Source organism: Aegilops tauschii, chromosome 5 (assembly GCF_002575655.3).
Source record: "Aegilops tauschii subsp. strangulata cultivar AL8/78 chromosome 5, Aet v6.0, whole genome shotgun sequence".
NCBI lineage: Eukaryota > Viridiplantae > Streptophyta > Magnoliopsida > Poales > Poaceae > Aegilops > Aegilops tauschii.
The window spans coordinates 288,568,731-288,581,519 of NC_053039.3; the positions used below are offsets into that span (position 1 = coordinate 288,568,731).

Below are 12,789 nucleotides of genomic sequence, written 5' to 3' on the forward strand. Positions count from 1 at the left end.
GACGAAATGGGAAACCTACCTCCTGGCAACACCAGGAGCTTGTACAAAGACGATATACGATGAATACAATTAGCACGGCTTCACCAGTAAAGTTACACTTGCAAGAAAGATTTTCTATCAGAATAGAAGCGGTTCGTCATTTTCAGATTCGCATTACTACATGGTGTCATTAGATAAAGCATGAGCATTACTACTTGTTCGCACAAGAAAAGGCAAATGTGGTTGAGTTGCACTAGCTAGATTTTTTATTTTTTTTGGCAGGAGCACTAGCTAGATTCAAGAGTGGGAGCGATCTCACACGCAGCACATACAAATTCACGCCATTGGTTTGATCATCACATGACACAAAAATTAACAAGCATGGGAGAAGAAATGCGGTAGTCAAACAGCGATAAGTACCACTCGCAGCAAGCAAAACCATGACTGAAAGATCAGCACAAATTGATGCGTCTTCAGAACATCATCGAGTCCAAAAGATGCTCGGATAGCATGGCGGCGACATTGCTTATAACAGTTTCATAGAGAAAATAAGGTAGCCTTCGAATTCGTGCTGAATGGAAGGGGGACATCACTCAGGCGCAGTGGTGAGTAGTCACCAGAAATGGAAGCATGTGAGCTGACTTCGAACAAAGTCTTGGAACGTAGTCAACGCCCTGAATCATAGCCATTTGTGTAATTTTGTGAGCAAATGAGCTGAGCTGCTGGTAAAATACTTAACCGAAAGATAAAAGATTGTATATTCAGATGAACTGAGAAATAGAGACAACTATGAACTTTATCGGAAAAAAAAGTGACAACTATGAACAGCGAAACTGCGTCAAATGGGCTTCCAAATCCCCAGACAAAATAGGTACATAGCGTGGGAGCTGAAAGCATCTACTGACTGCATGCAATGAACTACAAAGTGCTTAATAAGTAGCAGGATGATGAAGAACACACAAATAATCACATGAACACCAATAGTATCCCTTAGAGTTAGAGGTTTCTTTGGCCTTCTAACGGTCAATTTGAGAAAAACAACTCGAAAGAACAAGCAGTATCCTTGTCAACCATAAACATCGCCTAATGGAAGGGGGGAAATTGGTTGTGCCACTACAGAACTTAAGAATAAATATGACCCAACCCACCGCCAAAAAAAGTCAAAGAAAGAGAAGAAAAGAAAATTAAGGTAAGTTTAAAATGAGGCGGTTCGTGGGTATTTTCAGCTATTTTAACCTCAAATCTGTTCTGGGTCACATTGCATAACAAATACTAGCAATATTTGTTTCCTTCATTCTATCAGATAAGGACCATGACAAAAAAAATGAGGAATCACCATGAAAATTACAAGTGAAAAGATTTGCATAACAAATCCTAGAAATTTTTGTATAAAATCTAACTTCAACTCAATCAATTTGGCAATCACCTTGGAATTCTGAAGGTAAGTTAAAAGTGACCTATGACAACTTAAAACAAGAACAGGTGGAATGTGTGCTGAAACTCAATGCAACCCAAGTAAAAGTTGCAAAGGTAAACAAATGAACATTATGTTGGCATTGGTGCGAACTTTACTTCCCGCGTGCTAAATAATGCTTAAAGGGACCATAATTGAAGGGATATAGTGCCATGATGCCATCAAACTTCATCAGTAAAGTGCTTTCAAGTTAATGTAAAGATGAATCGCCAATTACCGGCAAGCTTCAGGAAGTAATCAGAACAGGATGATCAAAGCATGTTATTAGCTCTTCTACCACCAGAATATATTATCTCTAACTAACAAGAAGTAAGGAAGGCGGTGTGGTAAGATATATAAGAACTGCTAAACAAACTTCCATTTTGGAATAGTGACTTCTCATTCCTCGCCGCGTGGGAAGAAATGCTTAGAACATTACAGGTCCTATTACTAACGGATACGCTTGTGCTTCCAAACGCTATTAGCCTAGTAAAGCTGATGCATTTATACACATGCAACAAACTAGTTAAACCTTAAACGCAAACACATATATGAAAATGTTTTCGAGCGGGTAGGCATTTTATCAAGCAATATCACTGGGAAAAAATGACATGAAGAGGGAAGGAAGATCTTACAAATGGCCAAAATTCGTCAAGCCATTACGCTTCAGCCAGGAAGGCAGGCGGCCATGCCAGGGAGTAGGCGAAGATGGGGTCCCCGTACTCTTTGCCATCCTCCATCGCCAGGCGCTCCAGCTTGCAAGTCTTGAGATCGAACGAGTAGCGCCCATAGCCCAGCATCTGGATGAACAGCTTCCCTGTGCGCCCGGCGTCCATGTCGGTGAGCATGATGCTCGCCGACCTGGCCCTCCTGTCCCTGGGCACGCCCGGCAGTGCGTCGTACAACTTGCTAAGGTTCATCTCCCTCTCAAGATGCCACCCATTGTCGCTCCACCTGGTCTCCCCACGCACCCAGAGCTGCATCATCTGGTTCTCCACGGTCGCGATGCAGAGCTGCCCGTCCTCCGGCATCTCCCCGACGCGGTACTTGCTGAAGTGGTCCGACAGTGTTGCCGGCGCCAGCATGTAAGAGAAGTGCAGTGTGGAAGGGTCTAGCACGAGCACGCGACCCGAGTTGCAGATGTGCCAATAGAGCTTCCCGGCGGCGTGCACGCAGCGTCGCTCGAAGCACCAGGGCTCGAATTCGACCTCGACGTCCACGGCCCGCGGGAGCGCGCGCCAGCGGCACTGGCCCTCGTCGACGGACGCGACCCAGGCGCGCGGGTGCCCGTCGTCGATGGCGAAGCAGACGACCTCGAAGCAGAGCTTGCTCGGGTGCTCGCGGGAGAGAAGCGCGGAGCCGATGTAGAACCTGGAGCTGCGCCAGAGGCGGTCATCGGGCACCGTGGATCGCGGCGGCGGCCGGAGGAGCGCGCGGCGGCGGGTGGCCGGGTCGAGGACGAGGAAGCGCGGGAGGATCCCCCCGGGGAGCGCCGCGGTCGGCTCGAGGAGCAGGAGGCCCTGGAGAGAGTCGTAGAGCTTGTAGCGGGAGGCGCCCGGGGCGAAATCGAGGGAGCTGAGCGGGGAGGAGGAGCCGAGGGGGACGAAGACGGCGTCTTGGAGGGGTTGGTGCTTCTGCTTGACGGGCGGCGGGAGGCAGGTTTTGACGGGGTGATGGAAGTAGCCGAGGAGGGGAGGGGCGCGGGGGAGGCAGCGGGAGGCGGCGCGGCGCCAGTAGTGGCAGGCGAGGGCGGCGCGGAGGAGGTCGACGAGGGAGAGGCGGCGGAGGACGTTGCGGAGCACGTCCCCGGTGAGGACGTCGGCCGCCTTCGTCTCCGTCGGCGGTGGCGGCAGGACCGAGGTCGGCGAGCTAGAGGAAGATGGGGTTTTGGGTTTGGGTTTGGGCTTGGGCTTGGGCTTGCGTCCGCCCCTCTTCTTCCCAGTCTTCGGCGCCATTGGCGGTGGCGGACTGGCGGTGGTGTACTTGTGGTGGAGCGGTCTGGCAGAGGAGGGTTTCTGGAGAGGGAGCAGATCGGAGTCCCCGAAAGCAGCGGAAAAGGCACGCTCTGCTCCGGGGGAAGGATGAAATGGGGAGATGAAAGGGGTGGACAGATTTGAACATTTTAGAATTGGTTTTCGAAATGCAATTGTATTTTCGAAGTTTACATACGTAGCTTATTTTACACGCTTATCTTTCTTTTTCTTTTCAAAAACAGAAAGAATGCAACCAGATACTCTCTTGCCGTTTATAATAACAATGGAAATGCCTGACAAATTTGATTAATAATTACTGCGTGTGGATTTAGGGATTTAGGTGATTCAGCCATGAGTAAGTTTTTTTTTTTCACTATCTCACATACGAACATGATAACATCAATTTCCTACCACGTCGAGCGCACGGTGCTCAAGTGTCTGGAGTGTGGTTCTCAGTGGTGCTTTGCCGCATACCTCCTGCATTGGTGATTTTTGGGCTACTGAGGTTGTCCCCTCCGTGCCTGCTCTCCACCGCCCTTATCTCGATGCTATTCGGGGGCTTGGAAGAGCCGTGGCGTCATGGTCTTTCGACGCATCAACCGATGCCTAATGTCGTCCCAATAAACATTGTCGAGGATGTCCTTCCGTGGTGTTGGCGCTGCTCGCACTTCATTTGTAGAACTATCCTAGAGGCATGGATCAAGATTTTTCCGGTGTCACCCCAATTTTGTTTGTGCTTTCCCTGTTTGCAACCCCCTCCCTTCATAAACACCCTTGTAGCAGATCCTATTAGCCTTATAAGCAGCTTAAGTAAAAATATGTTCACCTCCTCCCTCCTTATTTTTCAAAAAGAGTGCCACATGAACCGATGAGCCAATACAGATAAGTAAATTGTTGCTAAAATTCTAGCTCAATGAATTCAAAATACGTCTTATATTACAAAATGGATGGACAATATTTATAGCTCAAATTTTGTACATATTTTTATATGTATATACACCCATTTTGACTTTTTCTCAACGGAAAATCTACATATCAAATTTTTGATCCCTACACTCAATGGATGTCGGATTAAAGGAGGGGAGATGAGCAATGGGGGGTGGGAGAAGGAGAGGAAGGGGAATGAGAAGGAAGAAGAATAGTAGATGGGGAAGGGTGTGCGGAGGGGGGTGGGTGAGCTCGACACCGATGAGGCGACCACTATAATTGTATGTGTAATAAGCACACACACACCCCCTGGTCTTAGCAGTAGGCTATGTTGATACGCTGGGGTGGCAGGACTTACGTCGTGCAGCATTGATCACATTCAAGAAAGCTAATGGCAGTTTGAACGAAGTTAATGCCACCGGGACGAAGTGGGTTGAGGCATTTATGCAATCACATTCTAGTATTCAGGTTTATTCAACAATTACATCAATAAACGCAAGTTACATGACACAAAAATGATAGCACTAGAAAATACTTATGAATAAAAATCCATGGTATTAGCTTTGGGTCACATAGCCCAAATATAATTAGACTCATTATCGGCCAATCTTAGAGATTGAAATGATTGGTGCCACAGTTGAATAAACTTATGAAACAAAACTGTTCAGTTCCATACATTTCAAGACTGACATGTGATTCCATTGTCCCACTTGAAGTTTTAACAATGCCATGATAAATATATGCTGCTGTGTGACTTGTAAATGGCAGTAGTTAGATTGAGTTGAAGTGGTCTACAAATACAGGCCAGGGTAGCTACCAAGAAGCTACCCAAAGAATAGATTATATAACCCAACAGAATCAAATACGCAGTTCACGTAAAATTTTGTTAGGTGACATAGAAAGTGTCCCGGAGATTATTGCTGGTGCTGTAGTCAGGACTCGAGCTGCATCTGTAGTACCAATTACCAAGTCCAAGGTTATTGCTGCAGCAACTTGACGAGATCGTGCACAGAGTTTGTGTAAAGATCTGGATGGATGGTATTTGAGGCATCCTGAAGGTCTGGTAAGGTAGTCACACCTGAAAATGCAACGCAGGTCCAAGGCATTTGAGCACTTTCAGTAAACACGAGTACGAGATTGTTCAACACATATGAGAAAGGGCAAAAGTTCCTCGCCTGACAGAACAAGGAGGGTCTTGCAACCAGTATTCTGGCCAAATAGTATGTCTGTGTCTAGTCTGTCACCAACCATGCACATTCTCGACGTTTCCAAATTGAAGCTGTAACAGTACAAACAGCGAGGATTTACAGATAAATTCTAAACAGAAAATTCAGATAAATATAAAAAACAGTGTAACTGTTATCCCATCGTCAACTGCTGTATGAGCGTTGCCCGCCAACGAAATGTTTACCAAGACGAGGATGTGCACGAAGGATAGTTTGTATAGGAAATTAGATATTTTCTTTTCATTTGAGATGTGCACTTCATGTTCAGTACAGATGTAATGAGGATGATACTTTCAAGAAATCTAGAAGATGCATACTTCAGAACATTATGAAGCTGACTATATATGCAACCATGCAAGAAACTGTGTACAGTCGAAGAGTTCAGGAGCTCCTGCACTACTAAGAAATGAAGAGTTGTGATTATCTACACCACTCACCCACTCCTTCCCTCTCTGGAGAAACAAATCAAATGTAAGCTAAATGAGGGGTTTTCGCAACAATCCGTCCAAACATATCTTAGGCGGTGTTTGTAGCTAATGCAATCCGTCGGTTGGACGTAACTGAGAGATTAACATGAACTCTTATGTAGACTTAGTGTTTGCAGGAAACCAAAGTGTGTTGGTATAGTATCTAAGACTTAACAAAACTTCCGTAGAAACAATATTAAATGCTATTGTTCCAAAACAACAAATACTTATTAGTACCCATTCATATAAAATTTCCAATCGAAGGACTGCATGAGCTCCAAATAACAGTGCCTCGGAACATATGTTTGGGCAATTTGTTGTGAGAAACCCTCATTTAGTTTGCATGGATTTATTTCTCCAGATGCATCAGTATTACCTACTTATTTACAGCCATTGTACATAAGAATAATCCTATAGATGATTTCATGATATCCCTATTTAGTACACATTTTAGTAACAAGCAAATTATATTTTTCTTATGTGTGCAGTTTGCAGACCTTTTCAATAGGAAGTCCATCAAAAAGCTTGAAGGTTTTCCAACAACAATAGGCTCTTTCTGCACCGAGCAACTTACTGCAGCAACCATAGTTCCAGCTCCTGAAACTCAAGGCAATCAGAAAATGAACTGGTACAATAGAAGCTCCTAAAATCAAAATTTGACATTTCTGGATAGAAAAACCTGGCCATTCTTGGGCGGATGTCATATGTCCAGTAGGGTCACGGTTGGTCGCAATGAAAAGGCAGCCTGGATTCTCACGAATACACAAGCTTGCATACCTGCAAGAACACCATTATGTTTGACCCTTGCAGAAAACCACAGAAAGTTCAAAGGACGAGGTTGTATCATGGAAGAAAGACTGCAGCGCTCCAACTTTAAATGTAGTCACAAGGTTACATTTCTGCCAACAATAATGGGAAACTGGGGCTGTGAGATGGCATGCATCAAGTTATCAAATAAGAAACATGTTTGGTTAGAGTATGCTATGATTATAACTTCTGGAGAATAATATCTTAAATATGCTCTTGATAAACTTGCAAACAGCTAGTTAGAAATTGCAGGAGACAGATGTGAAGTTCGGCAGCAAAAAAGACCTTGCAATCAGCATGGAAAATAACAATTGTACAAGTATACTAATACGATTCTTCTGGTTGCAAGCAACAAATAAGATTAAACAAGATAAGAGGCCTTACTGCATTTTGTAATAGTTGAAGTACTGATCAAGTCCAACAACGACAGCTCCAACCTGGAAGGGGGATTCATTTATCTTAGACCACGGTGGTTTAATATTTCAATGAAAGGTGATTGGAAATTAAATTTGATAAACAGGTTTGGCATTACATTTTTGTCGTGGTCAAAGTAGAAGTTCGCCTCCAACATTATGTTTTTCTTGCCATCCTCCTACAGAAAACAACATCAGTTTTGGAAGGCAAAACAAAGGTAATATATCCTTAAGGTGAACTGATGTTTTCAAGCCTTTGGAAAGTCTCCCTTATTGATGGATAGAAATAATTCAAAATATTGCAATAAAATTGTCTTGTTTGGCTCTATGGTTTGGAATACTTGTCTTGGTATTGCTTGGAATGTTTTTGCAACTGTATCTGTTGTAAACTCAACTGCGTGTGACTATTTTATTTCAGATATAGGTGATTCGTCCAAAATGACTGTTGCCCTCGATATTGAAAACCATAGTAAATGGCATGCTGCACCCAGAAGTGGCCAATCATACAGCAAATGTCCCATGCAACGAGGAACTTTGTTCCTACTGACTTTTTCACAATAAGCCGAAGAAACAGAGCATTATGATACATCAATGTAGGAAATATTCACACATGATCCATGGTCTAATTGTATAGATGAACCATTAGAACTATCAATCTTCTCACTCCAATAATATATTTGTTCATCTTTAGTTTAGTAAAGAAGTTCAAGAAAACACAAGTGAGAAGCTTCATTTATTTTTTGAATAATAACTAGCATAACTTGGATGTATCAAGAAAAACAGGACATCATTTTATTTTATTTTAAAAAACAGAAAAACAGGACATCATGGTGAAACTAGAGGACCCGAACCACAAACTTGCAAATGGAATAGAAAAGGTAACAGATGGTCAGAGAACATGTAATTAGGGGGAGACCAAGCATGACATACATACCGGACCACCAAAACATTCAAAGCCAGCTAACTTGAGCTCGTCCAAGATGCCATCCTCACCAACAACATAAACCTTCAAGATGAAGTTTCAACAGTAATCAGTATTTTAATAGTGGAAAATTAAGGCATGACATTCGTTAAATACCATTTTGCGGCAAATAATACAATAGGTAGCAGATTAAGCAAAATGACAAATGCCCAAATATCAGGAGCATTGGTATCAGAACGGAAACATAAAAAAACACATGGAAATAGTGCAAGGAACTAGAAGTGCAACCAGAATACTGGATAGAGTTGAACTAGCAACTGAATTTGGTCAAGCTTCTTAAATTGTGTGCCAAGGGAAATTATGTTCATGTTGATATCTTTCTGTAAAGCTCATAAACCACAGATTATAGGAAACAAGCAAACAGAACAGCTTGGATCCCATCTTTAACTGCACAGAGCAATGAATACCAGTTCTTTATTATATAAGATAAGAGAAACTTTTACTAGTTAAGCCAGATGTAGTCAAGAGCTAGAGACAGTCCTTCTGCAAACAGCAAAGGGAAACTCGACCTCTTAAAATTTAGGATAGCAAATGGCTAGACATAAACTGGAATTTTCATGTAACCATTGGTAATACGCATCATATTGTTTTGTACTCCCTCCGTTCCTAAATATTTGTCTTTTTAGAGATTTCAAATGGACTACCACATACGGATGTATATAGACATATTTTAGAGTGTAGATTCACTCATTTTGCTCCGTATGTAGTCACTTGTTGAAATCTCTAGAAAGACAAATATTTAGGAACGGAGGGAGTATAAAGGAAGAACAATCAGCTCAACTAAGTGCTTTTTGGTTTGTCCCCTAGTTTAGTAAGTTTGGTATAACTTTCTCAATCTTATTGTAAAATGCTGCAGGCTGTTGTTGTGTTGTTAAGTTTCTAATAGACCCGCATACATCACTGTTTCGAATGATCCAATTTATGGTTCTGTTGAAGTGTTTCATAATAATATTTTTATCATGACAGAGTAACTAATCATACAGTAACATGGCATATTAAGAAGCTCGTACAGTCAAACTTCTTGATCTGACTGCTATAAAGACTATTTAGATTGGTAAGGTCAAATGATATCATTAAATTAGTACACAATATTTTCTTAATACATTCTTTCTTATATTCATGTAAAAAGAAACTAAGGGCCAATGTCGCAAGTTGGAGACTACGTCTATGTCCAAAACGTCCATCCTTAAACAGAGGGGGTATCAGTCATAGAGCATATTCCAAGTCATGTATATAATGCAAAAATTACTAAGAGAAAATCAACCTATGCAGAAATATTTCACGATACCTTCTTCTCTGGAGAAAAATTATTTAACTTCAAGAACATGGCTGCTGCAAATGATGACGTGAAGATCTCTTCCTACAAACAAGATAACGAATCAATACAATACAGAAAACAATGATCACAGAAATATGGTTGTACTGAAAAGCGAAAACTACCTCAGTAACTTCAAGGCCAAGTGTTTTGAATTTCTTTGAATACTGCCTTCTCGACTTCCTAGAGTTGTTTGTTACAAAAACTAATTTCTTGCCCTGCACCAAGTGAAACCAATAAAAAGCATTATTACGGAATCTTCACATGATGGTGCATTTATGAACCAACCAACCAAAATACAGCGATGGACTTCGAAAACTGGAAATTATTCAAAAGAGCGTATCAATGCCCTAATAGTGGAAGAGAAGATTATCAGTGCTTGTTTGGTCAAGATGGGTGCTATGATATTCCTCGACCAGCAGTCTATCATGTTGGAAGAACAAACGAGAGAAACCAGAACGATGGTAATGCAAACACCATATTGAATAATCATATATGAGTAATTTGTTTCTATTTAGTTACAGACCTAGGAGGTTACTGATATTTGAAACATAACAGGGAAGCTCAGTCATTAGCTACTATAACAAATTTTCCAGCCTTGTCAGATTAATGATTAAGTATGATTGCTCAAAAAATATGTGATGCTGCGAAGAGAGCAAATGCAAGGTTTACTTCCTGTCTTTAGACTTTCAATCTAGCTAAGTAAATGCTTTAACAATATTTCAGTAAGCATGGCTAGCTCCTGTGAAGTGCAAGAACACCGAGAAAAGGCCCCGTCGCACTTGACCATCTCTCTGGTAATTTCAAACTACCCCCTAGGATCAACTGAATGCAACCAAATCATAGCTGAGACTACAATACAGATTATCTAATGTTAACAATTTAAGCTAAAACTTTCCCTTAAAAAATTAAGCAAAAACTAGAAAAAATCTTCTCATGAGAAGATTGATGCGGTGTGATCCGAGTGGCTACTAACACTGCCTATCCAAACAAGACACACAGCTTTAACTACAGTTTTACCAACTAAGGAAGAGATGAGAGGGGGCCGGGGGCGCAAGTCGTTCGCCATTTCGTGATTAGAGCGGTGCTCTTGCTACCAGAACGTCCGGTGCGGCATACCAATTTTCGCAGCAACTCCAGTGTCTCGGGGACCCCTTGGATGAGCTCGTCCCCTTTCCAAATCACCCCTGAAGAAACAAAAATAAATCAATCAATCAAGGGAGCAGGGCCGGGGTAGGAATCCACTGGCGAGAGCAGAAGAAACGGGGGGCGATGAACACGAGACCATCGCAATCGAAGAGGAAGGCGTCGACGGAGCCGACGAGGGATCGGGCGGCGTCGGCGGTGAGGAGAGCTTTGGCCATGGCTTTTCTTCTTCGCGGCGGCTCCTGCTGCTTCTGCGCTCCGGCTATGTGAAAATTATTATTCGCTGCATCCTCGAGAAAAACGTGCAGCGAACGTGGCAGTAGGTAAGAGCATCTTCAACAAAGAAATAGGATCTTTTGCCCCACTTTACTTCTCCATTTGATCATTTGCCCCCCGAGAGGCTACCGGGTGGGGCTCGGAACCACTGTCGTTGAGACAATCGAAGAGCAAATCATCCAACCTCTTGTAAAGTGGGGCAAATCATCCAATCCCCTGATATACGATGCGCAGCTGCCGAAAAACCCCGTTTTGGGGGCATTTGTACCCAAGAAAAAAGGTTACTCTAACACTTATGTCCCGAACTGAGCCTAGCTCATATGGATAGATTCTTTATGGTGGAACCAGCCTAGTAAGATTTAAGTCTTGTGTTTAGAAGAAAAATTGTTGCCATATCCCTTACAAAATATTGTAGAAAAAATTGACGGCCTCAATTTTTTGCAGCGACAACCCTGCTGCCGTAAAACAAATCCCGTAGCGCACGACCGCCCAACTGCCAGTGGAAACTTCACACATGTGGCCATGGACGGCACCACTGACCCGACCGCCAACCCCGTCATCCTCGTCGCCGCACCCGCGACTTCTCATTCGGTGTTTCCCGTCGCCACCAAACCGAAGGCTTTCGATGTCCGTCGACAAGTGTTTGCAACCCCACGAGTCGTCCTCGTGGCTGGTAGGATGCGTCGGGTCACGTCGTCGCTCCCAAGAGCACGGCCCCCCTCACCCAAAGCCATAGATGGCACCGACGGCAAGAGGCCGCAATAGGATCCAACGTCGGTTGCCCCCACGCGCGAAGAAGAGCAAGGCCGCAACAGGAGGGCATAGTATTGAAGATCAAAAGAGAGAAAGAAAAAGTCATCTAGCTATTGCCATGGACTCGCAGGTCCTGAAGGAACTACTCACACATAATCATGGAGGCAACAAGATAGATGAAGATTGCCTCCCCAATGGGTTCCCCTCCGGCAAAGTACCGGAAAAGGCCTCCAGATGGGGTCATGGAAGAACAGAGGCTTGCGGTGGCGATAAAGTTGTTTCAAGTCTCGCTTCGGGTTTTTTGAAATATATAGGAATTTATAGGCCAGAGATTAGGTCAATGGGGTGCTTAGGGGGGCCCGCAAGTGCTAGTGACGCGCCCCCTACAAGGGGCGCTCCTTGAGCTTGTGGAGCCCTCGTGGGGTTTCTGGTCTCTCCCCGAAGCTTCCAGGGTCTCTTCTGGTCCAGAAAAGATCATCGTAAAGTTTCATCGTGTTTGGACTTTGTTTGGTATAGTTTTTCTGTTAAACAGAAAAATAGACAAGAACTGACACTAGGCACTAAGTTAATAGGTTAGTACATAAAAATAATATAAAATGGCATACAATCATTATAATATAATAGCATGAAACAATATAGATACGTTAGAGACATATCAGCACACAACATTAGTGACAACGACGGATCGGCCGCTTTGCTCCGCCATCGTCGGTCAACAGTATCATCAGATTGTCAAAAGTGGTCGGGGTGCTTGTCACGAGTTAAGCGCATCAACCCAAATGGTACAAATGGCGGACACGAGGTGATCTTTGCTCATGATGATCAAATATCTTGTCACGTGTATTAGTTGCTAGCTTGTTTTGTCATATGTATTGGTGGCTAACTTGTTTTGTCAATTGTGATTCGTAGATCAACATTGCTCAAGCTTTGCTCAAAGGAAAAGGAAAAGGGGGAAAGAGGAAGAAAGGCAGGTCATTCGCTTGCATCATTGTTGGAGGGGAGCTTGAGAATGAGGAGAAGTGGAAGAATGAGAGACATGTGAAGTTCCTAATAAGAACTCTAATAGCTCGGT

General features: G+C 43.3%; 2 protein-coding genes across 2 annotated transcripts; both read right to left on the reverse strand.

Annotated features, from left to right (window-relative positions):
- Positions 1–373: 373 nt before the first annotated feature.
- Positions 374–3,510, reverse strand: LOC109782320 (uncharacterized). The gene is made up of 2 exons (XM_020340926.4): positions 2,068–3,510; positions 374–653 (listed from the first exon to the last, which is right to left on the reverse strand). Exon 1 carries the CDS (start codon positions 3,385–3,387, stop codon positions 2,092–2,094), a length of 1,296 nt encoding a protein of 431 aa, XP_020196515.1. The 5' UTR covers positions 3,388–3,510; the 3' UTR covers positions 374–653; positions 2,068–2,091.
- A 1,431-nt stretch (positions 3,511–4,941) lies between these two features.
- LOC109782319 (phosphoglycolate phosphatase 2) lies at positions 4,942–11,009 on the reverse strand. Its single transcript, XM_020340925.4, has 11 exons — positions 10,828–11,009; positions 10,662–10,729; positions 9,668–9,760; positions 9,516–9,587; positions 8,180–8,251; positions 7,365–7,424; positions 7,217–7,269; positions 6,705–6,802; positions 6,523–6,622; positions 5,508–5,611; positions 4,942–5,410 (listed from the first exon to the last, which is right to left on the reverse strand). The coding sequence occupies exons 1-11, from the start codon at positions 10,904–10,906 to the stop codon at positions 5,310–5,312; spliced, it is 900 nt and encodes a 299-aa protein (XP_020196514.1). The 5' UTR covers positions 10,907–11,009; the 3' UTR covers positions 4,942–5,309.
- Positions 11,010–12,789: the final 1,780 nt, after the last annotated feature.